Source organism: Sander vitreus, chromosome 13 (assembly GCF_031162955.1).
Source record: "Sander vitreus isolate 19-12246 chromosome 13, sanVit1, whole genome shotgun sequence".
Taxonomy (NCBI): domain Eukaryota; kingdom Metazoa; phylum Chordata; class Actinopteri; order Perciformes; family Percidae; genus Sander; species Sander vitreus.
The window spans coordinates 19662341-19685986 of record NC_135867.1 but is presented as its reverse complement, the minus strand read 5'-3'; the positions used below and the strand labels follow the sequence as shown (position 1 = coordinate 19685986).

At 38.3% G+C, this 23646-nt stretch overlaps 1 protein-coding gene across 2 annotated transcripts; it reads right to left on the bottom strand.

The window, feature by feature from the left end:
* Positions 1 to 773: 773 nt before the first annotated feature.
* On the bottom strand, positions 774 to 22825 carry LOC144527998 (androgen receptor-like). Of its 2 annotated transcripts, none has more exons than XM_078266383.1 (8): positions 21638 to 22825; positions 17062 to 17213; positions 16754 to 16873; positions 9061 to 9339; positions 7296 to 7440; positions 3010 to 3140; positions 2751 to 2902; positions 774 to 2245 (listed from the first exon to the last, which is right to left on the bottom strand). In XM_078266383.1, exons 1-8 carry the CDS (start codon positions 22780 to 22782, stop codon positions 2087 to 2089), a joined length of 2283 nt encoding a protein of 760 aa, XP_078122509.1. In that variant the 5' UTR covers positions 22783 to 22825; the 3' UTR covers positions 774 to 2086. The 2 variants fall into 2 exon arrangements, with proteins under 2 accessions (XP_078122509.1, XP_078122510.1); XM_078266384.1 differs by having other exon boundaries at positions 16754 to 16870.
* Positions 22826 to 23646: the final 821 nt, after the last annotated feature.

Sequence of the window (23646 nt, the reverse complement as noted above, 5' to 3'; positions counted from 1 at the left end):
ATTTCTGTTCACAAATATTGTATAACAAGTCACAATGAAGACATTCATTTCTGCAAATGAAGTAAAGTACCCTAAATGCTCAATTGAACTTGACTGAATCTATCAGTTACAAAACACTGTGAAACTGACTATAGTTATAGTCAACGTATCACTGTACAACAAAATGGTATCTGACAGATGTCCCATGCATTGAATAATGATAACGCGGTCAGTCAGTATAGAATAAACATGTACTTGGAGAGATACATGGATGTCCATGCATTGCTTTGTGTAAAGCTAAAATGCTTTGCTTTTATATGATTTATAGTAAATGCAAAAAAGAATCTAAAGGGGATTTTGATACTTTTTGAAGGGACTATATCTAAATACATACATAGTTTGGCATGCACAAAAGGGCATGATGTGATAAAAAGTTTCATTATGAATATTAAGTTATCAGTAGTTTTGTAGCTGTGCTGTGGAGAAATAAATCTTCCTAACAAACTACCAGTCAACGTTTCTCCAATTTCAACTGCTTTAACAAATTTACCCTCTACATATTCATAAGTTAGTGCTTTTAAATGAGTAACATTACGAAAACAGCTCTACACATTTGCTGCCAATGTGAGGAGAAAGGTTTTAAGTGCAGAAAGACAATAAGCATGCAGTGTGTTCTAGAGATGTCTGCATTGTACTGCAGTGGCTCAGTCAAACAAGGGCAATGTACCGATTATAGTTTACAGTATAACTCAGGTTGTTTCTTTCATGTAGCTAAAATGTTACATTCTTATTTTATAAGAATTGTATTACTGATCATGTATAGGATTTGATTTCAGAAGTAGACAAGAGTGAATAGTGATGACCAGGTTTATGCTTAAACTACACAATGCGAGTTTTGGTTGTATGGCTGCTGCCAGACAAAACACCTGTCTTACGACCTGATATGACCTGTCATCTTGTCCGCTGTGCTTCCCAAAGACAAAGTACTCAACTTGACTAATTTCACAATTTAGTTTCTATTAAGACATCATATGTCCACACAGTAGACCTTGTGGGTAAAGGGATACTTTGCCGATTTTAATCACGCTCTGTGTCATCTTTGTGTGGGCAGTGTTTAGATGAATGGCGTTTGGCTTTCCTCCATGGCACCAGTGCACGGAACTCGGAGCAGCTGAGGTTTGCCGAGATCTGCCAGATGACGCGAAACTACGCATTTCACGGCGGATCTCAGTAGACCCTGGCTGCTCAGAGCTCCGAGCGCTGCCAACGACGTTCATTTGCACACCCTGCCCACACTGCAATGATACAGAGCTGGATTTAAATCAGCAAAACAGCTCTTTAATTACCCACCTGCAGCACTAAAACTACTGTACATTCACACAGCAGGACAATCTAATATTTTAGGTTCACTGTACACAAAGTATGATGTAGCACATCAAATTCGTGTTTTACAGTTGGAATACTTGATTACCATATCTACAATGATTGTCGCAGCAATGGATCTTGCCCATTTGTTAGAGAGTTAGTTTGTCTACATTTCTGACTTTAAGGCACAAAAGCACTTAAATGCTTCCCAAGTTGTATTTATCGTTCTTAAAAAGTAACAACTTTAATAGGTGCACCTGAAGGTAGCACTTAAAAAAACTGATTTTGGTAAGTTGATGGTAAAACAAGTATTTGTTTATTTCTGTGATCCAATTCTCATCTGCTCTTTGGGCCATATCTTGTTGTTTTTATTTTCCTTGATAAGTGTGTGTATAATGAAGGTCACATGCAAAACCTACTGCTACTTTTAGGTTGCTGTAATCATGACTTACTGCATATGTAAAGTAGCATCTCTGCTCCGGCTGAAAACACAAACTCTCCACTCAGAAATAGCAGAGCTGTCAACAGGTGATGCCTCACAGCGCTTCAGATAAAAGCTTTTAGCAGTTTTGAACAAACAATCTCTATTATGGCTAAAAGGATCAAAAGAACTTGAACAACAAAATAATTGTTACAGGTCAGACTGAAGATGTGGGGAAACAGTAACTTCATTAAAGTTTATGGAGGCAGCAAAGATGAGTCACTTGTTGATTTAAAAAAAAAAAAAAAAAAAAAAATCTGTCTACTCATGAAACAAAATCGGTTTAGCCAAACCTGCCAGCATCTTTGGTACATGTACTGAGATTATTTCTCCGATCATCTCTGGAAAGCTGACCTTCGTGGGGAGCGACTGAGCCTGGACAAAAAGGTCAAATGTAAACTGATGAAGCTTCTTTACCGTCTGAAACAGAAGAAATACAAATAAATGACATTGTTTGAATACAATTTACTACAAATCTGTGTTTTGACAATGACTCAGGAAACATGGCTCATGAAAATATATGGTACACACAGCTACTGTAAGAATTTGAGGATGGGAGAGCTCTGAATCATAGTAACGTCATCCATAAGGCTTGGTGTTTCTACCCTAGCAGGACAGTTTTTAGATTTTAAGGTGTCAGATTATGCTTGTACGAGCCTGACTACTGCTTTTTTCTGTGCGTTATTAAAAAACACAGCATCCCCTGTGATTTCATTGCAAGCGTTGCCAAGAAATGTTTTAAGTAAATTAGAATTATTCTTCCTTTAGTGTTTCTCCTGCTTGTCTAACTCAGTCAAATGCACCCACATGTTCAGATGTCTTTAGCTTTCACAAACTCCATACATTTTCCTTCTGTTGGGGAAAGGAATACATGTGTACCTGTAACAACAGTTACCTTGAAATCATTTGAAACAGTGTATCTCACCATCTGGAGAGAGTCCAAGAGTCGGGTGAGCTTGTAGAACCTCTGAGGACAATTGGTTGCCATACGATGGTTAATGAGACGATCAAGTTCGTTGATGTAAGTGTGACGCAATTCATCGAAGCACTCCTGACTCTTGAGACCCTCAACTGGAACTGACGACAACAGAAAAAAAACTGTTTTGACTACATGCTCGACACTTGTCTCTTGGCTGCATTTCCACTTACGAAATGAAGTAAAGCAGTACAAGGACAGTACTTACTAATGCTGAAGAGGAGCAAGGCCTTCATGCAGAGGAACTCTTCCTGAGTAATCTGCAGCAGCAGGAACTCCTGGGAAAGATGTCTCATCCGTATGCAGTGCTCATACATGGAGGAAATGTGCATCCGATGTCTGCAGATGTAAAAAGGTCAGGATGAGAAATGTGAAATTATGGAAATTTTCAAATCACAATAGGGAAAGGAACAAATTGCTTTACACCTTGGACATTTATTCTGTAATGAATAGCTGCTGAAGAGGAAAGAATGTCAGAGGTTAGATCCATATCTAGTAATGGTGTAATGTGGACATTGGCAGTGAATTATTATTATAACGATACAAATGTCTGCTATGTGATCTTTGACATCTGCAGTAAGATGTTTAGAATATTTCCTTTACACTACACTAATCTCTTCCTTTATAATTGGCTATAAAGTTCAGTAAGATGTTTTAGTCATTTATAATGTAATATTATAAGTGATTGGATATTTCATGTTCATCATGCCTGAAAAATCTTCAGTTATTTTAACAAGCATGGGAGAAGATGAGTGGGAGAACAGGCGCTGTGATCAAAGTTTGCTATCTCTATTCAGTCTGATGAAACAGTTCTGCCTTTATTATGAACGATTAAAGAGACAGTTTGTAGCGTATTCTTATGCTGTGAAGATAGAAATGAAATAGAGTTAAATAGAGCGGAATGTTCTCCATCTCTCCGGAAATGGATGCAGTTTCAGATATGTGGTCGTATAAATGAATAACGTACACAGTCCAGTGTATAAACCCATTGTTGCAACGTTTCTGTAAACCAGAGAACTGAATGCCTGATGTGATTGTGGTGTGGTTTTCTAAAGGTGAGGTATATAAGTACACCTGCACTTTTAGTTCAATGAAAAGACCCAACAATCTTTCAAATCACTCCTTAATTTGGTCTTCAATTAGGATGACTGTGGCGGGGTTTTTACCCCTCTGAAAAAGGATAGACTTGGCTTGGCAGGAGACGGCAGCAAATTTAAAAGATGACAAGGAGCACTACAGTCCATTAACATTTTATGCTCAAATTACTTTCAAATAGCTTAAATTATCTACCTTTTTAAAATTACCCACCAGCCCTAATTCATTGCTCAAAATCTGAATTACTGATCCACCACACCTTAAAAAACAGCTGCATAAATCGACTTCTGATAATATCTGATACTGATATGAAACTTTTTCTTCTTTAGTTTCCAAGAGGTAGGTTTTGACTTTGAGCAAAAGTTATGGAAAAATCAAAAGGAAAACTACATTTTAACATTATAACTTGAAACTTTCGATTGGAATGTGTTTGGGATTCCCTGACGGTTCCTTCATGCTCTAAGCCCAGTGCTAACACACATGCATTTTCTGTCAGCTGTAAAAAAGAAAAACACCTTCTGTGACATCACTGAATTGGGTGTGGCCAGAAGTGTGAACCAAGGAAAGTTTTGTGTTCAAAGCAGATTTCTGCTCCAGTGTACATAAGATTTACATAAGAGAATAAACTTTATTGTCCAGCCGAGGCTGGAAAATTAATTTTGGTCTCCCCCAAGAAAATATAAACGCAAAACATGTCCACAAGATAAAAACATCACATTACTAGATAAAGAAAAATATCTCTCAATTTTACAGTGGGTGTATATTTTGTTCACCACATTTATTGCATTTGGGATAAAAGAACCCTTGTTGGAATAAAAGAATCAACATAATGTGTTCAGCTACTCAGTCCGGTGCGGCATTCAGCAACACAGCCAACCACTGAGAGCTGCTTCATGGAGAGCTGGCCAAATAGTTAAAAAGGGGAACTTCACTGAATTCACACTCACCTCATCACAGAGAGTATTATTCATTCAGCCTGTGGCTGTGAATGGAGCTTTCAAATGTCTGGCAAAATAGTGATGTTATCAGTGTTATCAAGGATTTGGGGACTACAGTTGTCTTGCAGAAAGCCTGATTTACAAACTGGTGGTATGTAGGAGTTTGAAAGATGTACTTTACTATAGGCAGAAAGGGTTTAACTGAAGACACTATTTAGTTGACTTGGTAATAGACATTAGAAATGTAGGATTCAGTGTTTTGGCTACTTGAGATTAAAGCTATAGTGTGTAGTTTCTGTTTCCTCCATGAGGAATTCTAAGTTATGACAACACCACTGTTGTTGCATCCACATGACACAAGCCTTCCGTAATCGCGCACACGCCCCTACCCCTCCTCCACACAGCTGCTAGTAGCCAAGGAGGACACGGAGGATATGATGGACTCTTCAGAAGAGTTCATTATCCTCACTCGAGTTTCTGCGCGCGAAAGTCGCCAGATGACAATTTCTAAACATAGCCATGCTGAGAAATACAGAGAGAGTTGTGTGGAGCTGATAGTCTTAATTAGCTTTGTAGCAACTCATTTGGCAATGGCTTGAATGTAACAGGCGTTCATTAATATAAAAAAAGTTACGCACTAAAGCTTTAAAAGTCAGGAAGATCCCGCCAACTTTATGGAAGCATACAACTAAATTACTGGAGTTATGCTTAATTAAAATGAAATATCTGTGAGATTGTCCTAAACTAAAATCCTAGTAACTACAACAAAATTCTTTCTATGGCTAATGTGTAATGTCTGTTTTAGACACCCCATTTGAGTCCGACTGCCGGCAGTGCCCGCCCCGCCGATTATCAGCTCTGTGTGTCCGGGCCTTAAGGGATAAAGGGATCTTACTAACTTGCAACAGTATCTACGTGCATATACAAAAGCTGGTGAATACAAAGACCTGCAGAAAATGCATTAGTATAAACATATACTCAAGTCCAATATAATTCCACAGTTTAAACTATAAAGTTTACGGATTGCTGCAGGAGTTAACCTAAATCATCGCCATGACGTTGTATTAAATGTTGATGCTACCGGACTGGACTGGACTGACACATTTGTTAAAAGCTTTGCTGCCATTTCGCATTATGATTACGATGTCACATTCAAGGAGCGTAAAAACAGCAAAAAGGTCAACAAAACAACACACTAATGGACCTCCCTCATTTATTCAGTAAAACAGTTTAGACGGTAAAGTTTAGTGGACCTTTCTCTATGCTGTAACTTGCTGGGCTTTTGTAATCCACTCATGAATAGTGCCATCAATGTGAGATACGATTAACTATTCAAGCCATTAGTTCATTTTCAAATTTCCTGACACTTGACACATGGTTAATTTGAACAACTACCCTTTTAAAGCTTCATTTATTTAGTGCAGGTTCGCAGAGCCACACTCAGTCACTCACAAAGTTACACAATCCGAACTGGAAACCGCCGTTCAAATGAGCAGTTTGGGTTTTGTTGTCATTTATTTCCATGCCCAGATTTATCCTGACAGTTAAAGAAGGAGCCAGCAACCTTCCAGTTACTCTAACCTTTTAGTTATATACATAAATAAAAATTCTGTAGTAGTATTATTGTTACTGTAGCTTGCATAAAAAATAAATTTAAAAAAAACAGAACATAGGAAGGGACAGGTGGTAAAATAAACTAAAGAGATACATTTTCTCTAAATGTAACAGACCTATCCACCTGTTCCATCATTGAAGACTTGCATCTGTCATGATGGATTTTGCACAACTAAATGTGATATGCAGCATGGACATAACACGGGTTTGACTTTTCACAAACTGGTCATAATCATAGACCTATTATTGTACTCAATACATGTGTTATAATAATAAAAGCTTGCTATAAGCAGTATTTATCAGCACCAAACTTCTGAAAGACGCATGCATTCGTTTGGTTACGGTAGATGAAGAGCAGCACATAAATTACACATACTAATAAACAGAGCTAAAATAATGGTGCTGTTATACATTATACTTTTCTAAAAGATATGTGTAATAAATCCTTTGTACTGTATATCATCAGTTCACACTAAATACTTGTGTACACGTTTTAAAGAAATAATCATTGATTTATAAATAAATCTACATTTTCTACTTCCACAAATCTACGGCAGTAAACAAGTGACGGAACTAAATAAGAATATTCCTCACTAACACTGCTAACCACTGTTGTCTGTCATGAGTAATATTCAGAACTGAATCACCAGTGTGCATGAGCAGGAACACAAAGGAGAGAATGATGGAGAGAGAGAAAGAGATGAAAGACGGATGTCTGTATTATTTAGGACATCGCCAGCTTACTCAATGGGAGTCCCCTCTATATATAATGAGGAGCACAGCATGTTGGTCACCCCCTGATGAAATCCTTTTGGCGCACATAATTAAATTCCAGAGTTGTACATACTCATTGAACACAAGATCTGGGGCGAAGTAAAGCATCCTGCCCTTGACGTTCTTATAGGACCTCCATCCCAGGGCAAACACCATCACCCCCATCCATGAATGTTGAATAACAGTCATTTGGTCGTCCATATGGAGATTTCTAAAACCTAAAGACAAAGAATCAGCAGAATCATTAAATACAACACTATATGTCATATTTTGTACTAAAAGAACCATCAAATTGTGTACAGTAACTGAACATTTATATTAAAAGCAGTGGTTCCCAAACTGTGGGGCGCGGGGATGGGGGGGGGGCTCTCTCTCTCTCTCTCTCTAACGATATACTATCATAAAGTGTAATATATACTGTATGGAGAGTTCTTTGTCTCTATTGATCATAATTTCTCAAAAAAACTGTTCCCCAAGGATCTTGCTTTTAGGGCTGGTAGTGATACCCCTTGGTAGTGTCATCAGGTGGCCCAACATCTCTTTCCATACCTATGCTGGTGATAACATAAGCTTTATGTGGCCATGTCATGTAATAACACGGGTCCAGTTGATGCTCTTTCATTCAACCCCCTTAAAAGTTACCAGGTTTGTCTGAATTGCATACACACATTGAGATTTATATTTGTAATATTTTATTTCAAAAGATTGGCCCTCTGAATGAGCTATTTTAAAGTGACATTGATATAATATTAAAAAATATTTTGTAAGAAGAATAAATAACTAAAATATGCTGTTTGCATAAGTATTGAACACCTATTCTTTGGAAGCTCAAAGTTTACAGATGAGAAATATTGCCCTCATGATTTACAAACCTGTAAATTACGTATAATTGGTCAGACTGGGAATCTAAAGGAAAGCTGTGAAACTGAAGACCAAACAGAAGTTAGAGATAAAGTAATAGACATGCATGAATTAGAAAAATGCTACAAAATAATATCCAAGGGCTTGGATATCACAGTGAGCACTGTTGGATCAACAGCCAGGAAATGGAAGCAGCATCATACCACACAGGCACTGCCTAGACAAAACTCAGTGTCCAAGCAAGAAGGAGACTTGTGAGGGAAGCCATTAACAATCCAACAATCATTTTGAAGGAGCTACAGAGTTCAGTGACTGAGAGTAAAGTGAAGGTGCACCACTCAACCATATCAGGAGCTTTGCATACAGCTGGCCTGTATGGGAGGGTGGCTAGAAAGAAGCCATTTCAAAAAAACAAAAACAAAAAATCAATCAACATCTGGAGTTTGACAGATACTGCAAGGGAACCTGCTTCAGTCCACTAAAAAAACTGAAGTTTGGGAGAAAGTTCACCTTTCAGCAGAAAGCACAAGGCTAAAGCAACACAGGAGTGGTTAAACAATAAAAAGGTAAATGCAAAGGCAAAGTCCAGATCTCAAACCGATCGAGAATCTGTGGCACTGTTTGAAAATTGCTGTCCAAAAGTGTCATCCAACCAATCTGAACAACCTGGAGCAAATCTGCCAGGAAGAATGAGAAGAAATCACTCTCAAACAAAGCTGCAAAGCTGGTAGAGACCTAACCCCAAAGGCTTAGAGCTAAGTTAGGTCTTTATACTTGTATTTTATTTATTTTATTACATACACTTTTTTTTTTTACTTTTATTTATTCTATTGGTTTATCATTTCCCTTTCATCATTTATATTTCCTGTTTGCATTAGTCTTACTTTCTTATCCCTTGTGGTGTATACTATTGTCTGGTTGTGCTGCAAAATTATCAAAACATTTTCAGATGTTGAAAACCTCAACTAGTGTCCTACCTGGCAGTCCTTTTGCCCATTTGACCACTTTGACCAGTTGTCTCTCTCCCAGCTCATTGAGGCTGGTGAGCAGGCTGGCAGCTGAGTCTGGTTGGCCGTAGTCGTGCCCTGCATTCACCACCTCGGGTTCAATGGACTCCAGGATGTTGAGGAAGACCAGCTGGGAGTTGAAGTTCAGGCCTGATTTAGGAGAGAAATTCTGGATGACCTCTGAATGGTCCTGAAGAGGATGATCCTCTTCAGGGTTTTTCTGTTGTCCAATCTTCTTCAGTTTACGTGCTACAATCAAAAGCAAGAAATTAAGAATGAGTTTCAGTTTTATTTTTTTATGCTATTTTGTCACACAACCAGTTAACAAGCAAGCCTAGTCTGCAATCTCCAATCCACTAGACTTGCATGGATTTTGCAAATCATTCTAAAAACGGCATATCTGATTGATTTTGAATCTAGCTGTCCTTGCTCTAAAGACTTGTCACTGGAGCCATGATGGATTCTCTGCTTTTTACTTTAAAATCTTTCACTGCACAACTGGACCTATTACAGCCAAATGTGGTGTGCACAATGACCAGCCAATGCTTCAGTGATGATACCACAGGGTTTCCCTTTCAAATTCTTTTTACAATCACAGATACTAGTACGAATACTGTATTTATCAGCACTCAGGTCATCATTGTTAAATAACACAATGTGAACATACATACATACTATTGGTAGTCATTTCATCTGTTGAACATTAGAGTGTGCTAAGATTTTATGTAATTCTACTTGCCAAACTATCTGTTAGAAATGTCTCTTATACGGCAACTCTGGGTTTTAAAGAGGCACTATGCAGTTTTGGCCATTTCTTTGCTGTTTTTTGCTTTTTGCTCGCAGGTTTCTCTATAGAGCTCCCCCTACAGCTTCGGAATAGATATTTGGCAGCTCTGATGTTTACTTGTGTCTGACTCCTTGCTCGGTCAGTCTGCCGTTTCCTCTTTCTCTGTTCCTCCGAGAATTCTTTCCTAGCTTTCTGCTTCTTTTTTGCCGGCTCAGCCATGACGATAATGTGAAAAACTCCATTGCTACCTTGTTATCCGGTTCCTGAATGGGCGTATGTGTACAGAAGCAATTCGTGGTTGCAAGGGTGGTTTTTCCGCTCACAGGCGCTAGGGGGGAGCGAGACGACCACCATTCAACTCAAAAAACGTCACATAACCATTCCAATGACTCCGAAACTGTTCAGTTAAGGTAGATTAAGCTAAAAAAAAAAAAACCTGCATAGTTCCCCTTTAAGTAACCTTTTGAGGGGAATATAAATTTTACCCAACAATACTCAGACTGATCTACTAATAGGGTCAAAAATATTGAATCATATTCCATTTGAAAGAAAACTCTGAACAGATGAGCCTCATCTGGTGGAAAGGCCTGTGGTCATCATGTATGAGAGCTCGCTGGGGATGTAGATGTATAAATTATGTTTTTTCCCCCGGTATTTCGTTTTTTCTCCCAAGAAGAATTTTCAGAGTATTGGAAAGGTATCCTTGAGCTTTTACCATTCACTAAATCATGCATATTTGCTTATGCACTCCAAAGCATATAAGGATTAAGAGACAACAAAAACAACTCCTGCTCTATCTTGAGCAATGACAAAGCTGCAATTTTGTTTCCCACAAATGCTGAAACTATTGAGGCAGCTGCTCCATATGACAACCTGCACTTACAAACTAAATTGGAGCCTTTGATTTGAGAGTAGACTGCCTTGTACAGTAAGTAGTGATACAACCAGAAAGAAGTAATTATATTCTGTTAAACAGCTGCCAAATACATTTGGTTCTTTAACAGTCAGGATTAAGACCACCAACCATTCACTGCACTCAATAACTGACTTTTTATTTCCACAAGTTATAGAGACAGTTAAGCTTCAGCTCAGCCTGTAATTTCAGAATGACAGCTGTGCTGGAGAGTGAGTGACAGTCAAACATAGATGGTGACTATGTGCTCATTGCATTGAAGAACACTTCTGTTGTTCACAATCAATCTGTCTTAGCTTTAAGAGGTTAAAAAAAACCTTAGAGAATCAATATCTGAGAATGAGGCGACATATTTCTTTAATCAATTTTATCAATGTTGACTGATCGTAAAAAAGTAACAGTTAATTGTAATGCAATTGCCTCCTGCAGCTTCTGTGTAGAGAATGTCTCATTAAAACTGCAGCCTGGCTTTTCCAGTTCATTCGGAAAAATATTGAATTGCCAGTTATAGATACGACTTAAGTCAAAAGCAGCAGAGTTGAAAGACAATTGTAGATTATATAAGAAAATAATTGGCAAGTCTCACATTTTCCATGTCTGATCCCATGACAAACATTTCAAATAAAAATGGTTGATTAAAGATTCCTCCCCGGGATTATCAATTGTGACACAGGCAGGCATCTGATCTTTGCAGAGTAGAGTGTAAATAGGTTGGGTTGAGCTAACCTTAAGATCCTAATGCTTGAGTTGAAGCCAATAGAAAAAGGAGGTTGACATCCAAACGTTGGATTTAAGCACAGCCTTTGTTACACTCATAGATTACATTCAGATGAAAAATTAATTAGTGGAGATGTGGTCAACTAACTGCATAAAGAGTCGGTATACGTTGGCTGACCAGCACTGAGCTGTGGCATCAGTATCATAGATTGTTTCCAGCTAAAACTGACCTCCAGTGAATAAGCTGCAGACATATCCATTTCAAGCCCATTTTCACTCAAATTGCACATGTAAAATTTTTTCCTCAATATACTCACATTTTTGTTCCCGTTCCCTCTATGTCATTACCCGTCTCATCACCATTATAATCACCATCTTTATCCTAACTAACTATCTTTTTAGGTTGCCAGGTGTGACTTGATTGCACAAAAAACACAAAGGTCAGTTTTGCACTTTTTTCTACCTCTTGAAATGCCTTTTTGCAATGTGTGCCTTTGCAGATCCCACTTTACTCTCACTTTGGTGTCCAGGTTGTAGATGTCATTACATCATTAGCTCAACAATACAAGTTGTGTTTCTGGAAGGGAATGAGGGAGCTGTGTGAGTCAGAGAGTCTGACTCAAGGAGAGAGAGTCTGATAAGTGAGAGAGGTCTGATAATAAAAAAAACTTCCACAAAGTCTTCTGTCACTTCCTTCTTCATAAACTATCTCCTTCTTCATGTCATGAACAGTAGGCGATTTATTCTGTTAATACAGAGCAAATCTGTGTTTATTTAGCTATATAGTTTAGAGGATATTATAGATCCAAGACAAAACTGACAAATCTGTCTGCTACTTCAGCATCACGGACATGCCATGGATTCATCGATACACAGCACAGTTAGGCTATTGACATGTCGAAGCAATATCCGGGCCAGAGATTCTAACTTGCACAAACCTCAGTCAAATAAAGGATCAATGAGTCAGGCATATTAGACTAACATATCAACAAAACAACCCCTCTGCTACTGCACTCTCTCAGCTACTAGGGGATGCACTGTTATCCCGAATTAGTTGACTTTACTAGAAATTTGAGTGGAAACCCGTTGTCTTAAACCGTTTAAGTTTTAACACAAGGTGAAACTTAACAAGTCAAGTTGTATTAACACAGAGCGGTAAGTTGATGCAGTAGACAAATCAAGTTTACATTAGCAGTCATTACTAAAAATCATTAGTAAAACGTACATTATTTTTTCTGGAGTCATGTTGTCTAAAATAAGCATGTTAAAGTGCATGTAACTTTTGAATGTTTCTGAAACTATTTTTTTTATCTGATGATCATAAATCACCTGTAACAGCAAACAAGACCAACAGTGAAAAGAAGTATATATGTTTATATCATTTTTATTAATGCCTCTGCCTGGGTCTAATTTTTCCAGCGAAGTCACAAAATGTTTTGCGGCAGGTAGACGGCGCTACAGAGCACACATTCGGAAGGTTACAGATTTCGGTCTGACACCGGAAAAGCCTGTGTTATTGTATCCAGCCAGGTAAAAGATGGCAGGAGATTTCTTTATATAGGCCTAATTGTATTTCAATTTTATTTTAGAAGTAATCTGATGATGGCTGATACTGGGGCAGGACCATCACAGAAAAGAAGGAAATTAAACGAACAACAACTAAAAGCTAAAAACGGAAAGTGAAAGACGACTGGCGAAACAGAGTCAATCTTGGTCGGGCTTTTTAACTAAGGAGACAATTTCGGAATTGTAAATGATTCAAAACCTTCCCCAAATTAGTCCTCAGGTAGGTAATATGTCTATTTCATTCATAAAATAACTTTAGATTGCGCAATGTGGTCGTACACCAGTAGCCTATATTAAATTACATCCCCCTTCTGTTTAGCGCGGACGTTTTATTCCTTTTAGTCCGTGTTTGTGTTGGCCTACTATTTTAATTTGCCTTGTCCCCCTGTAGTTGTGTAAAGTGTCCTTGGGTTTCATGAAAACCACGTTGTGAAACTGTTGGTTGCTACAACAATCTCTTAATGCTTTGGCTCTTGACACAGTAACAGTGATACCCAGTTTAGCTCACGATACATCTAAAGTAGGCTAAGTTATCGTATGCAACACTTGAAATGCAACTATGCATCTGTAAATTATTCTCTTATTGTAAACGATTGATTTTATGTCTGAGCAAAACATTCATCGTAACTGACATATGACCTCCCGGTAACGCTAACTCAGTAATATACAGTGGGCAATAAAGCACCGTACAGCAAGTGTAGTAAAAACACTACAGCTTTTGTCCAAAGCGGCCGCTAGAATCAACACAAACTGAACGTTACATACAGCCACTTTAAGTTAAGGAAACATAACAAATATAAAACATTAAGCTACGTATCACTAGTAAAGAAATAATTTGTTTATATAAACATTGTTTTTCCTTTACAGCATAATCTTAAGAATAATGTATTCAATACTGTCACGACTCCAGCATCCGGAGCCTGTTTTTGCCTGTGTTTTGCTTTTGATTTGCCGATTTCCCAACTACGCACACCTGCAGCTATCTGCACACCCGGTCCTGATTATCACCTCTGCACCACATGAGCCGTGACCAGACATCCATTCCTTGCCGGATCGTTAACGTAACCAGTATGTTTAGCTCTCGTATCAAGCTTCAAGTTTTGGAAAGTATTTTTGCTGTTTTTGTCTTTATGTCTGTCGCTAATCTGCCACATGTTCCTCTGTCTGCAGTTATTCACCTGGATTGTCACTCACACCTGCCTGGCTGTCTACTTCACTGCAGCATTTTTGGATCAGCACAAAAACCTCCAGCCTTCCTGCTTCACCCATTGCCAACCATCTGGACCAACCCACTTCAACATATTGATGACAGCATATTCCAAATAAAAACTCACCTTGTAATTCCTACTTACTTTGTCCTGGTTTGCTTTTGGGTTCCAGCCTTTGACTAATCATGACAAATACATTTATTCCAAAAAAAACAAAAAAAAAAACAGAAAGAAACAATGTTTTCCAATGCATTGTGCTGCATGGAAAGCTTCACTCCAGAAACAGAGCAATTGATTTCCAGTCTGTATACATGCTACTGAACACTTCCTCACTGCCCAGAGGCCATCAGTCCCCACCTGGGTCTCGGTCATGGTGCAACAATAAATGTAGCTAAACATGAACACTAAATTAACCATACAAAACTAAAACCCAGATAACATAAATGCACACCCAAAACATTAACTGAGCATTATTAAACCACTTTAACTAGGACAGAAACCGTTCAGAACATATATTTCTCTTTCTCTTCTATTCCATCTTTGATGGAAGTCGCACATGCACAGTACCTAGGTAAGGACTAATAGCCAGTCAGAAGCAGAGTAGGGCGGGCCCTGACAAGTGTGCTGGTGTGATCCAAAACAAACCCGCTTCAGCTTTTAACCATGGCTTCAGCTCAGCAATACATGTTCAAATATATAATATATTAATGTTAATACTTTCAATGCCAAGGCAAGGATAGTTTCTGTGAAATAACCCAAATTGGAGCTAAAATAAACACCTGTTTAATAATCACTTCAAATGTAATATATCAAAGGCCAGAATATTGACTTGAAACCATAAATTGTAGTTTTGTCTGAAAAATGCAAAAATCACTTGTTACATTACTCCAGTGACTTAAAAAAAATGCCAGAGCCATTATCTCTGAATGATGGTTATATGGTTTTGTTCAACTTAACACCAAACAGAATGATTAACTAGGAACAAGATTTTACATGTTAACATTTTACACTAACATCACACTAAATGATTATTATGATTGGTTAATTGTTTCAGTTATTTCTGAAGAAAATGTACCACAGATTGTCTGGGTCCAGCTTCTCCTATGTAAGGATTTGCAGCTGTTTTCTGTTTTTATTATTGCAAATTCATTCTCTTAAAAAAAAGAAAAAGAAGCTGGAGTGGCTATGGACGCATGCCTCACATGTGCCAAAGTGTACGCATTGGGTTAGATACACAATTTGTTCAATAAAATCTATATATAAATATACTTGCATTTCAACACAAGAAGCCTGAATGCAGATGTGCAGCGAACTTCCTTAAAATGAGACTGCTATCATGGTTTGGCAACAATAGCCTCCCTGCTCAGCTTCTATTTATGGATGTAATTAATAACGCTGCAAACTCAATGAACACAAGGTTCTGAGGTTTCATTGCTTCTCTTCAGACCCAAACTACGAGGTGTAGTAAATAACAGAATAATATGACACAAAGTTTATAATTTAATTGGTATGACTTCAAATTAATTAGCGATTTTCCAAAAGAAAACCAATCAAAATCCAATTAGTCGAATTAGAAATCACAGTTTCTTTCAGTATTCATGACTCTTTTCTTTTAAGTATTTTGAGTAAAAACCCTTTGGGATAATGAGACCAAATTTTTCTGCCTCCACTTCTACAAATGATTGTCAAAAATGTTCCTGTGAAATTCTGCCAGTGAATTACATGTCCAGGATGAGAACATAAGTGAAAGGAGGCTCTTTTTAACCACAGCTAGAAAAGGTGTGCTTTTTTACTTACTATCGCAACATTAGATCACATTTTCCCTCCATGGGTTTGTCAGTGACTGGTGGCAAAATTACCAGCATGTCTGCTGCTTTAATTCACATGTCTCATGTCAGCTTTGTGCTTCCAGCACAATTGTCACCGTTAACAGAATGAGAAAATGGAAGAGAGTGAAAATTGAACACAGGACTAAAATTAGTCCACTACATGTCAATCTTTACAGCCTTATATGACGAACAGGTCTGGTTGACAGTAAGGAGAAGTAAATGGAATAGGTCTAAATTGCATGGCAGCTCAGTCAGGGGCTTGATTATCAGTAACATCCCCTATTGTGATGATGCTGCAATTGAGGAGAGCCAGCTAAGATGTGCAGTGCAGAGAGAATAAAGTACTTGGTCTTGGGGAAACCATGAATAGTTTCACTTTTATGGCTTCACTTTCTCTGTAGTGTGCTTTGTTCATACTGTATGTAGTGCACAGTGTTTATTGCAGTCCATACTGCACACATGTATATATTTTTAATGCACATTCCTACTGCACACATTCTCTCTAATGTGAAATGCAACTGATGATAACAGGTAACACTAACAAAATAATCAGTGGTTAGTAACACCATAATTAACCGCAGCAATAAAACAAAATAAACAACGTTTCTTTAAAAGCAGATTTTAGTATGTTAATCCATCCTACCTCCGAGAGTCATTCCAGCTTCGAAACACTTCTTCAGCCGACAAGACGGACAGTTCTTTCTTCTTAGCTTATCAATGGTGCAGTCATTTTTGCTCGCACACAAGTATTTCTGTTTGCCTACTTGGACACAGAAACCAGAGGTTACTTGTAGACAAACATCTGTTGAATGATTGAAAATATTAAACACTGGATGTACATGAATCTGTAAACATGATTCCAGTTGAGATAAAAGGCAACAGGTTTAGCTGTTGAGTACTAGCATCAATGTAGAAAAACTCGGGACCCAAGTGACCCCCTTTAACTTCTACCTTCTGCAGCTCTTTTGAAGAAAACCTTGCAGCTGCCACAGGTGAGTGCACCGTAATGGCAACCAGATGCCTCGTCTGAACAGATCAGGCACATCCTCTGTGGTGGAAAGAAGAACTCCATGGGAAACATGTGCTCTCTGCCAGCCTCGAACCTGCAGTCAAACATATGAAACAGGACTTCTATAAACCATGAACGCTACAGTAAAAGACACTCGTTGATGACTAAAAAGAAAAAACTTTACTGATCCTCTATTGATGACTGACATTTGATTGTTGTTTAATGGTATTATATCTGTATAATGTTATTATCATTATTTTTTTTCATTAGAAGCCATTGTTGATGTTCCCCACTGGGTCACTTCACAGTATTTCCCTACCCCTGCCAAGAAGGTTAGCAGGAGGGGGGGCTGGAACGATGGGTGCCCAGATTCAACCTTGAACACAGAGAGATTGGAAAAGGTTCAGACATAACGTTGCCTCAGTGACGTGCAACTTAGATATCAAGGTTCTCTGTAAAAGAGACAAGGGTGAAGCTGAACTGTGTCCTGGGTGATTTTAGGTCACATTAGGGGAATTAGAGGAAAAATGGGGACACTGGTGTTACATGGAAATGATTTACACTGTATGTTCTAAATATATAGATAGATAACTCATTCTTTGTCAGGTGTTAGAAGATTCTTTGACATACTGTCTTGAATACTAATTATTATTGCATCTTTTAAATGATCAGATTTGACTATACTTATATTGTAGATTGGCTTTATATTTCTGTTATTGATTATTATCAAATCCATGTTTAGCCACACCCTTGGAATGTATATATTTTAATAACAAAAAGTATTGTATAACAAAATATAAAGACATATGATGCACAAGAGAAAATTAAATTATGTGCAGAAACACATATATTCACTGACCCATACAGATAAATGAATTCTATTACATTATACTGGTACCAAACCATTTTGTGTGAAACATCTCCACAATGTCTTTATTTACATAAAACGAATGGTCTTTTTCGTATTTTAATGGTTTTTAACTATAAATGTCAGTAAAATCTAATTGAAGCCATTGCACATGCACAATGCTGTTTGATTAATGTAGCAGAGTAGTAGGATTATTCATACCTGGGGTTCTACTGTATGTACAGTATGCAATAGCCATAGTGTTCTATTTAGAATGGAAAACTTTATAAAGCGTTTTAGGTTGTAGAACCTGGGTTGCAGGACTGCAATTAAATAAAATCTGTCAATTAAAATAATACAAAAATAAAATAGGATAAAATACCCAACAATAATATTAGATAAAAACAACAATAATAAAAAAAAGTTGGTCACTTTTAGCCTTGAACCAGGACAGGAAGAGCCAGCAGAGCTCTGCCTGAGGATCGAATGCTGCTGCATGATCCACTTCCATGATTGTTAATCAGATAAATGTCAATGAGCTGTTTAATACCTACTTTCTTGCACAGATTTGCTTCAGCTTGTTTCATTTTCATTTGTTCGCCTCATTTCACTCTGTATTATTTGCTAAAACTAATATGCATTCATGAAGATTTTGAAGTCGAAGTAAGCTTGTGAGCTTGGAAACTGTGTATTCAGTATTTATCCATGGGGTAAATAGTTAACATCTGTTTTCACTCATTTGTGAGGTAACGGCATGCAGTTGCTTCTTAGTCAGAGGACAGGGTGGTCAATCATATACTGCAAGTGCACCAACATTATCACTAGCTAGCGAGCTTTCTTTATTGAATTCCTGTACTGTGCATTCCTCTCGCTGAAATTTGCGCTCACTGTTCATGATTAAGTGCTCTGCTCCCAGTCCACACTAGATGAGTCCAAATCGAAAGCATACAGGGTCCACTTCACACTCTGCTCTGTGCTAAAGCCCCTTTAGGTCTTAAAATTTGGTTGGTTAAAGATAAATTCATCACTGTTTGTGTGACAATTATAATTAGAAAGTTTAAATACAGAACAATGCCACCAGACCAGTGAGGCCACACTGTCAGCTAGAGTCCCAGTATTCAAACAAAACTACACATAACCATGCCATGTACGCTCAACCAGCTGTGCCAGAATGCAGTGGTTAAAGAATTCAGATCTTTCACTTACAGTAAGTTGAAGCAGCAAATTCTCCACTTCAAGTGAAGGTCCTGTATTCAAAACCTTACTCAAGTAATAGTGCGTAAGTGTTATCAGCCAAATGAACTTGAAACTTGAATATATGTTTTTGAATTAACTGCTGCATTAATGTGTATGTTGCAATTTACTGCTCTAAATGTTTAAGGTTGTGCTAATTTAAACTCCTTTATGTTCTGTTGGGCAGTTTAATCTGCAGCAATACATCCTATTCTATAAGATCATCACATGTGCAACACATCCTCATACCTAAACAACATTATAGGTCGATTTTATCGATTTGTAAATGGACTGTGTTTAAATAGGTCTTTTCTAGTCTTAACGGCTACTCAAAGCGCATAGTACAGGAACCATTCGCCATTCACACACTGGTGGCTGAGGCTGCCATACAAGGGGCCACCTGTACACACATTTACACACCGATGGCACAGCATTTGGTGTCTTGCCCAGGGACACTTCAACATGGGACTGCAGGGTCAGGGATTGGACCACCAAACTTCCTATTGGTAGGCAACCGCTCTAACACCTGAGCCACAGCCGCCCCAATTTCCGCAGCACTTGAGGTGATAAGCAAGAGGAAACCTGTACCTCTCAGCACTCCAGTGTCTTTATGCTTATGCACTTGGTGACATTCTGCTCACAGAAAAACTTAGATCACAGTGTTTCTCTGTGTCCTCACATTAAGAACACCACTGATTACTGTTTCATCTATATTCCTTGCTTAGATGTTTCTAATTTAGTAACATAAACAACTCATATGGTTGTTTGGTTTGGAGCATGTTGGCACTTATGTACTGAGCTCTTAAAGCCACCAATTGGTGTCATTGTTCTCAAATGAGGCAAACAAATGAAAATAAACCAACAACCTGAAACAAACAGAAGCAAATCTATGTAAGGAAGCATGTATTTCAAGCAGTTCATTGATATTTATCTGGTCAACAATCATTATCAATGATTTACCAGCCCAGTGAAATCACAGACAGTTGGAGAAAAGCATGACTTAGCCTTGCCTTAGTCTGGGGTACACATGGTACCTTGTCAGTCAACATGTCCACTCTGTGGCATTTGTATTCCTGGAGTCAACACTCAGATTTGGCAGACCATGCAAATAATTTATAACGTTGAGAAAATGTTGAACCCAACACTAACAAAGCATGTGAAAAGCTTTGGATACATTTGTAAAATGATCAGCATGCGTCTGAATCAAACATTATTTTCTGTAATTCTGTGTGTATTCTGTAAAGCCAAATCTGACCTATTTATGAAAACAATCAAACAAATTCAGTGAGAATATTCTCCTACAAGAAAACTCGATTTATGCTTGCAAGCAAAGTATATCAGAAGACAAAGAACACATTTGAGTGATATGCATATTTTCACTGGATGCATTCTAAAATAGTTGTATTAAAGAAAAGAATCACACTTTCTTCATTTGTGTTCAAATGGATGTTATGTTATGAGCAGGTGCTGCAGACAAAACCCTGAAAACAATATTTCTTTATGTTTGATGAAAAAGCATGCAAGGACGAAAAAAATTGTTCTTGAACAGAACTTTGTGAATTTTGATGTTTAACAAATGTTACAGATATTATTACTTTATCCATTTTATTTACAGTGTTAGCTTTCATAACGCATGGCTTTATAATGGGGAATTACTCAAACTAAAGGAACATGTTTACAATAATTTATTTTAACAAGGGCTCTTTCCACTCTCATATAATCAGAAGGAACTTCGTTTTAAAACTTAGTCAGTAATAATAGAAATATAAAAAACATGAAATCAGCTCTGGGTTAAAATGTCAAGGATGTGAACCAGCCAAATATATTCCTACATCTGTTTCAAAATGCAGTACAACCTCAGTTTGATGAGCTTAAGTTTGCAAAGCATTTATTAAAAGTAGGCTAACAATGTCATAAAATACACTTTTGTCAATGCAGTAGAAAATGTGATTTTTTTTTTTTTGTCTGTTCAGTTTAACATTTGGTTTCTAACTGAAGAAAAATAAGAGAATAAATGTATTCATTGTTATTTAAAAAAAAGAAAGAAAAAAAAAAGAACTGTCTTTAAAAAACATTTTTTTAAAGCAGAATGAGAGCCTAAATCTATATAGATCTATGATGACGTTTAGGTTATATTATGAGAAAGTGTTGCATTTTGTTGCCATTAAAATGTCAATCTACTAAAACACATCTAATTTATGTGGGATTAACATTCATGTCTGGGTCAGATTAAGGTTAGACTGTGGTCACATTGGAGATGGGGAGCACTAAATAAGGATCAGAGTGTAAATGTGTTGCAATATATTCTAGAAGTTAGAACAAACTCACCCTTCTCTGCTCTCTAAACATTAGGCTATTTCATCTTATTTATAACATACTACAATATTATTATTATTATTATTATTATTATTATTATTATTATTATTATTATTGCTTACCTGGTGTCATTGTAGGTGCCATCTAGCCATTCGCCAACTTCAGTCTTCACGTAGTTGGGGTTGGGATAAGGCGGCCTCAGCATCCCGCCAGGGTACCACTGCTCAGGACGGATGACGCTCCTTTCATATGGATTACATATGAACGCGGTGTTGGCGCCTGTGCTCTGCGCATCCATGCACTGCCTCGAGCCCCAACACTGAGTGTTGTACTTCTCATTAAAGGTGTAATTACTGCCCCACAATACCCCGGCAGATTCACCGGTGTCCTCATATTCCACTTTGACGCTATATTGTTCTGGCTGATAACCCCCGAACTTGTTCTCCATGGCTTCCCCAAAGTCTATCGCTTCATCGGGTGGCTTGTAAACTAGGCACGGTCGCTCTGTAGCCGTCTGACCGAAGTGTGCCAAGTTGCCTGGCGCGGATGTGGCATAATATGAACAAGAGGCGGCACGCGCTCTGTCCAGATGATCTATCCCTTCTGAATTTGTGTCATCAGCCTCGCACACTAGTGTAAAGTGCTGCTCGTCCACAGATGTCCGAGTGGAGGTAAGGTGTTGAAGACGCGCATCAGTCTCTGAACTTTTGAACATTTCCACCAGTTGCTTCTGGTCGTGCAGGGGACGCTCGGGGCACGTGTACTCGGTGACAGTACCATGAGCTCCGGGACACTTCAGAGGTACGGCTCCGACTCCGAACAAATACTCTCCTCTCATTTGGTCATTTGCGGCACGCGGGGGCAGAGCAACGTCCATGTCGCTCAGTCCCAGCGACACGGACACAGCTTTGCACAGCTCCCTGGTCGTTTCCGAGATTGTGGCGCAGGCAGAAAAAGAGCGACTGTCGTCCATACGGCAGTCAGCGTTTAACAACTCCTCATGAGGAGCAACAGCTGTCTGGCAGCAGGGTTTTTCCATGTCACAGGCTAGCGGACTAATGTGTCCGGAGCCGTAAATGTTTGCGTCCGTACTGTCGGGTTCTATCAACCCACCGACACCGTTTTCTGTTGAGTTTTTAGTAAAATAGACCCGAATTTCTTCAGTTTTTAGCGCCATGCTGGGAGCGCTCACAACGTCGCCTGTCTTTCTTTTCTCCCCACTTGGCCAACTTTTGCTCTGAGATAACTGTCGGTTAGTTTGGCTCATTTCCCAGAAATTGTTTACTCGGCCAAGAGACCGAACTTTGCACGAGAAAGGTCTCTTTAAGCCCCACGTTGAGGAAAAAACAGGTGGGAGCTACAGCAGTCACAAACTCCTCCTTAACTGAGATCCTCAGAGTAGAGCGATTCGCTCAAGTTGGGTTTGATGGGAAGGGAAATCAGGAGAGGACTTTTGTATCCGTCAAATGCGAGCGCTTTCTCTCACTCGCCTATTTCCTATTCAGCCCGGATACTCTTCAGTCGTTTCTGTTTTTACTCACCAATTAAAAAGTGATTGTTGAAGTTCATCATTTTACAGAGGTGTTTTCACAGTGCCCCACAGTTTACATGCTGCTATAGGCCAGTGGTCAGTTATTCAGATAATACAGATGTTACACCTGCTAACATCTGCAATGGTCTGTGTGCACAGTCAGACTCCAGAAGAACTATACACAGCAATATGAATTAATGGGTCAAAGGGACATACCATTTTCTATTTTAGTGGGATTTATCAAAATAAGCTGATATTTCATTTCAAACAGGCACGTTTTGTGGGCTACATTCAGTAATGTACAACATATTTTCTATCCGACATGGATCAGAGATGTTTTACAGAGCCATCCATTAAATATTAAGAAAAGCAAAAATGTTCCAGTTGTCACCACACATTGAATTCAGGAATACGTTTTGGGCTATTACGGGAATTCAGGGCGTATTTGCTATCCCCTTAAACTCCCTTTAATGTTTGTCCTTTACTGTGCAGGAAGATGTGTGTGCACATCTGTGTTTTGTTTTCATATTCATCTGCTGAAGGAGGAAGGTTTCGTTTTGAACACCTTATATCTGAGTTTAAGACATCTCCTACTATTAA

Bases quoted from the DNA above. Each gene is read 5' to 3' on its own strand.
- LOC144527998 (XM_078266383.1), bottom strand. From the start codon at position 22,782: ATGAGCCAAACTAACCGACAGTTATCTCAGAGCAAAAGTTGGCCAAGT. The intron at 7,441-9,060 runs GTAGGACACTAG...CTTTGTCTTTAG, and splicing joins ATGGGCAAAAGGACTGCCAG to GTTTTAGAAATCTCCATATG. The intron at 2,903-3,009 runs GTAAGTACTGTC...TGTTGTCGTCAG, and splicing joins CTTGCTCCTCTTCAGCATTA to TTCCAGTTGAGGGTCTCAAG.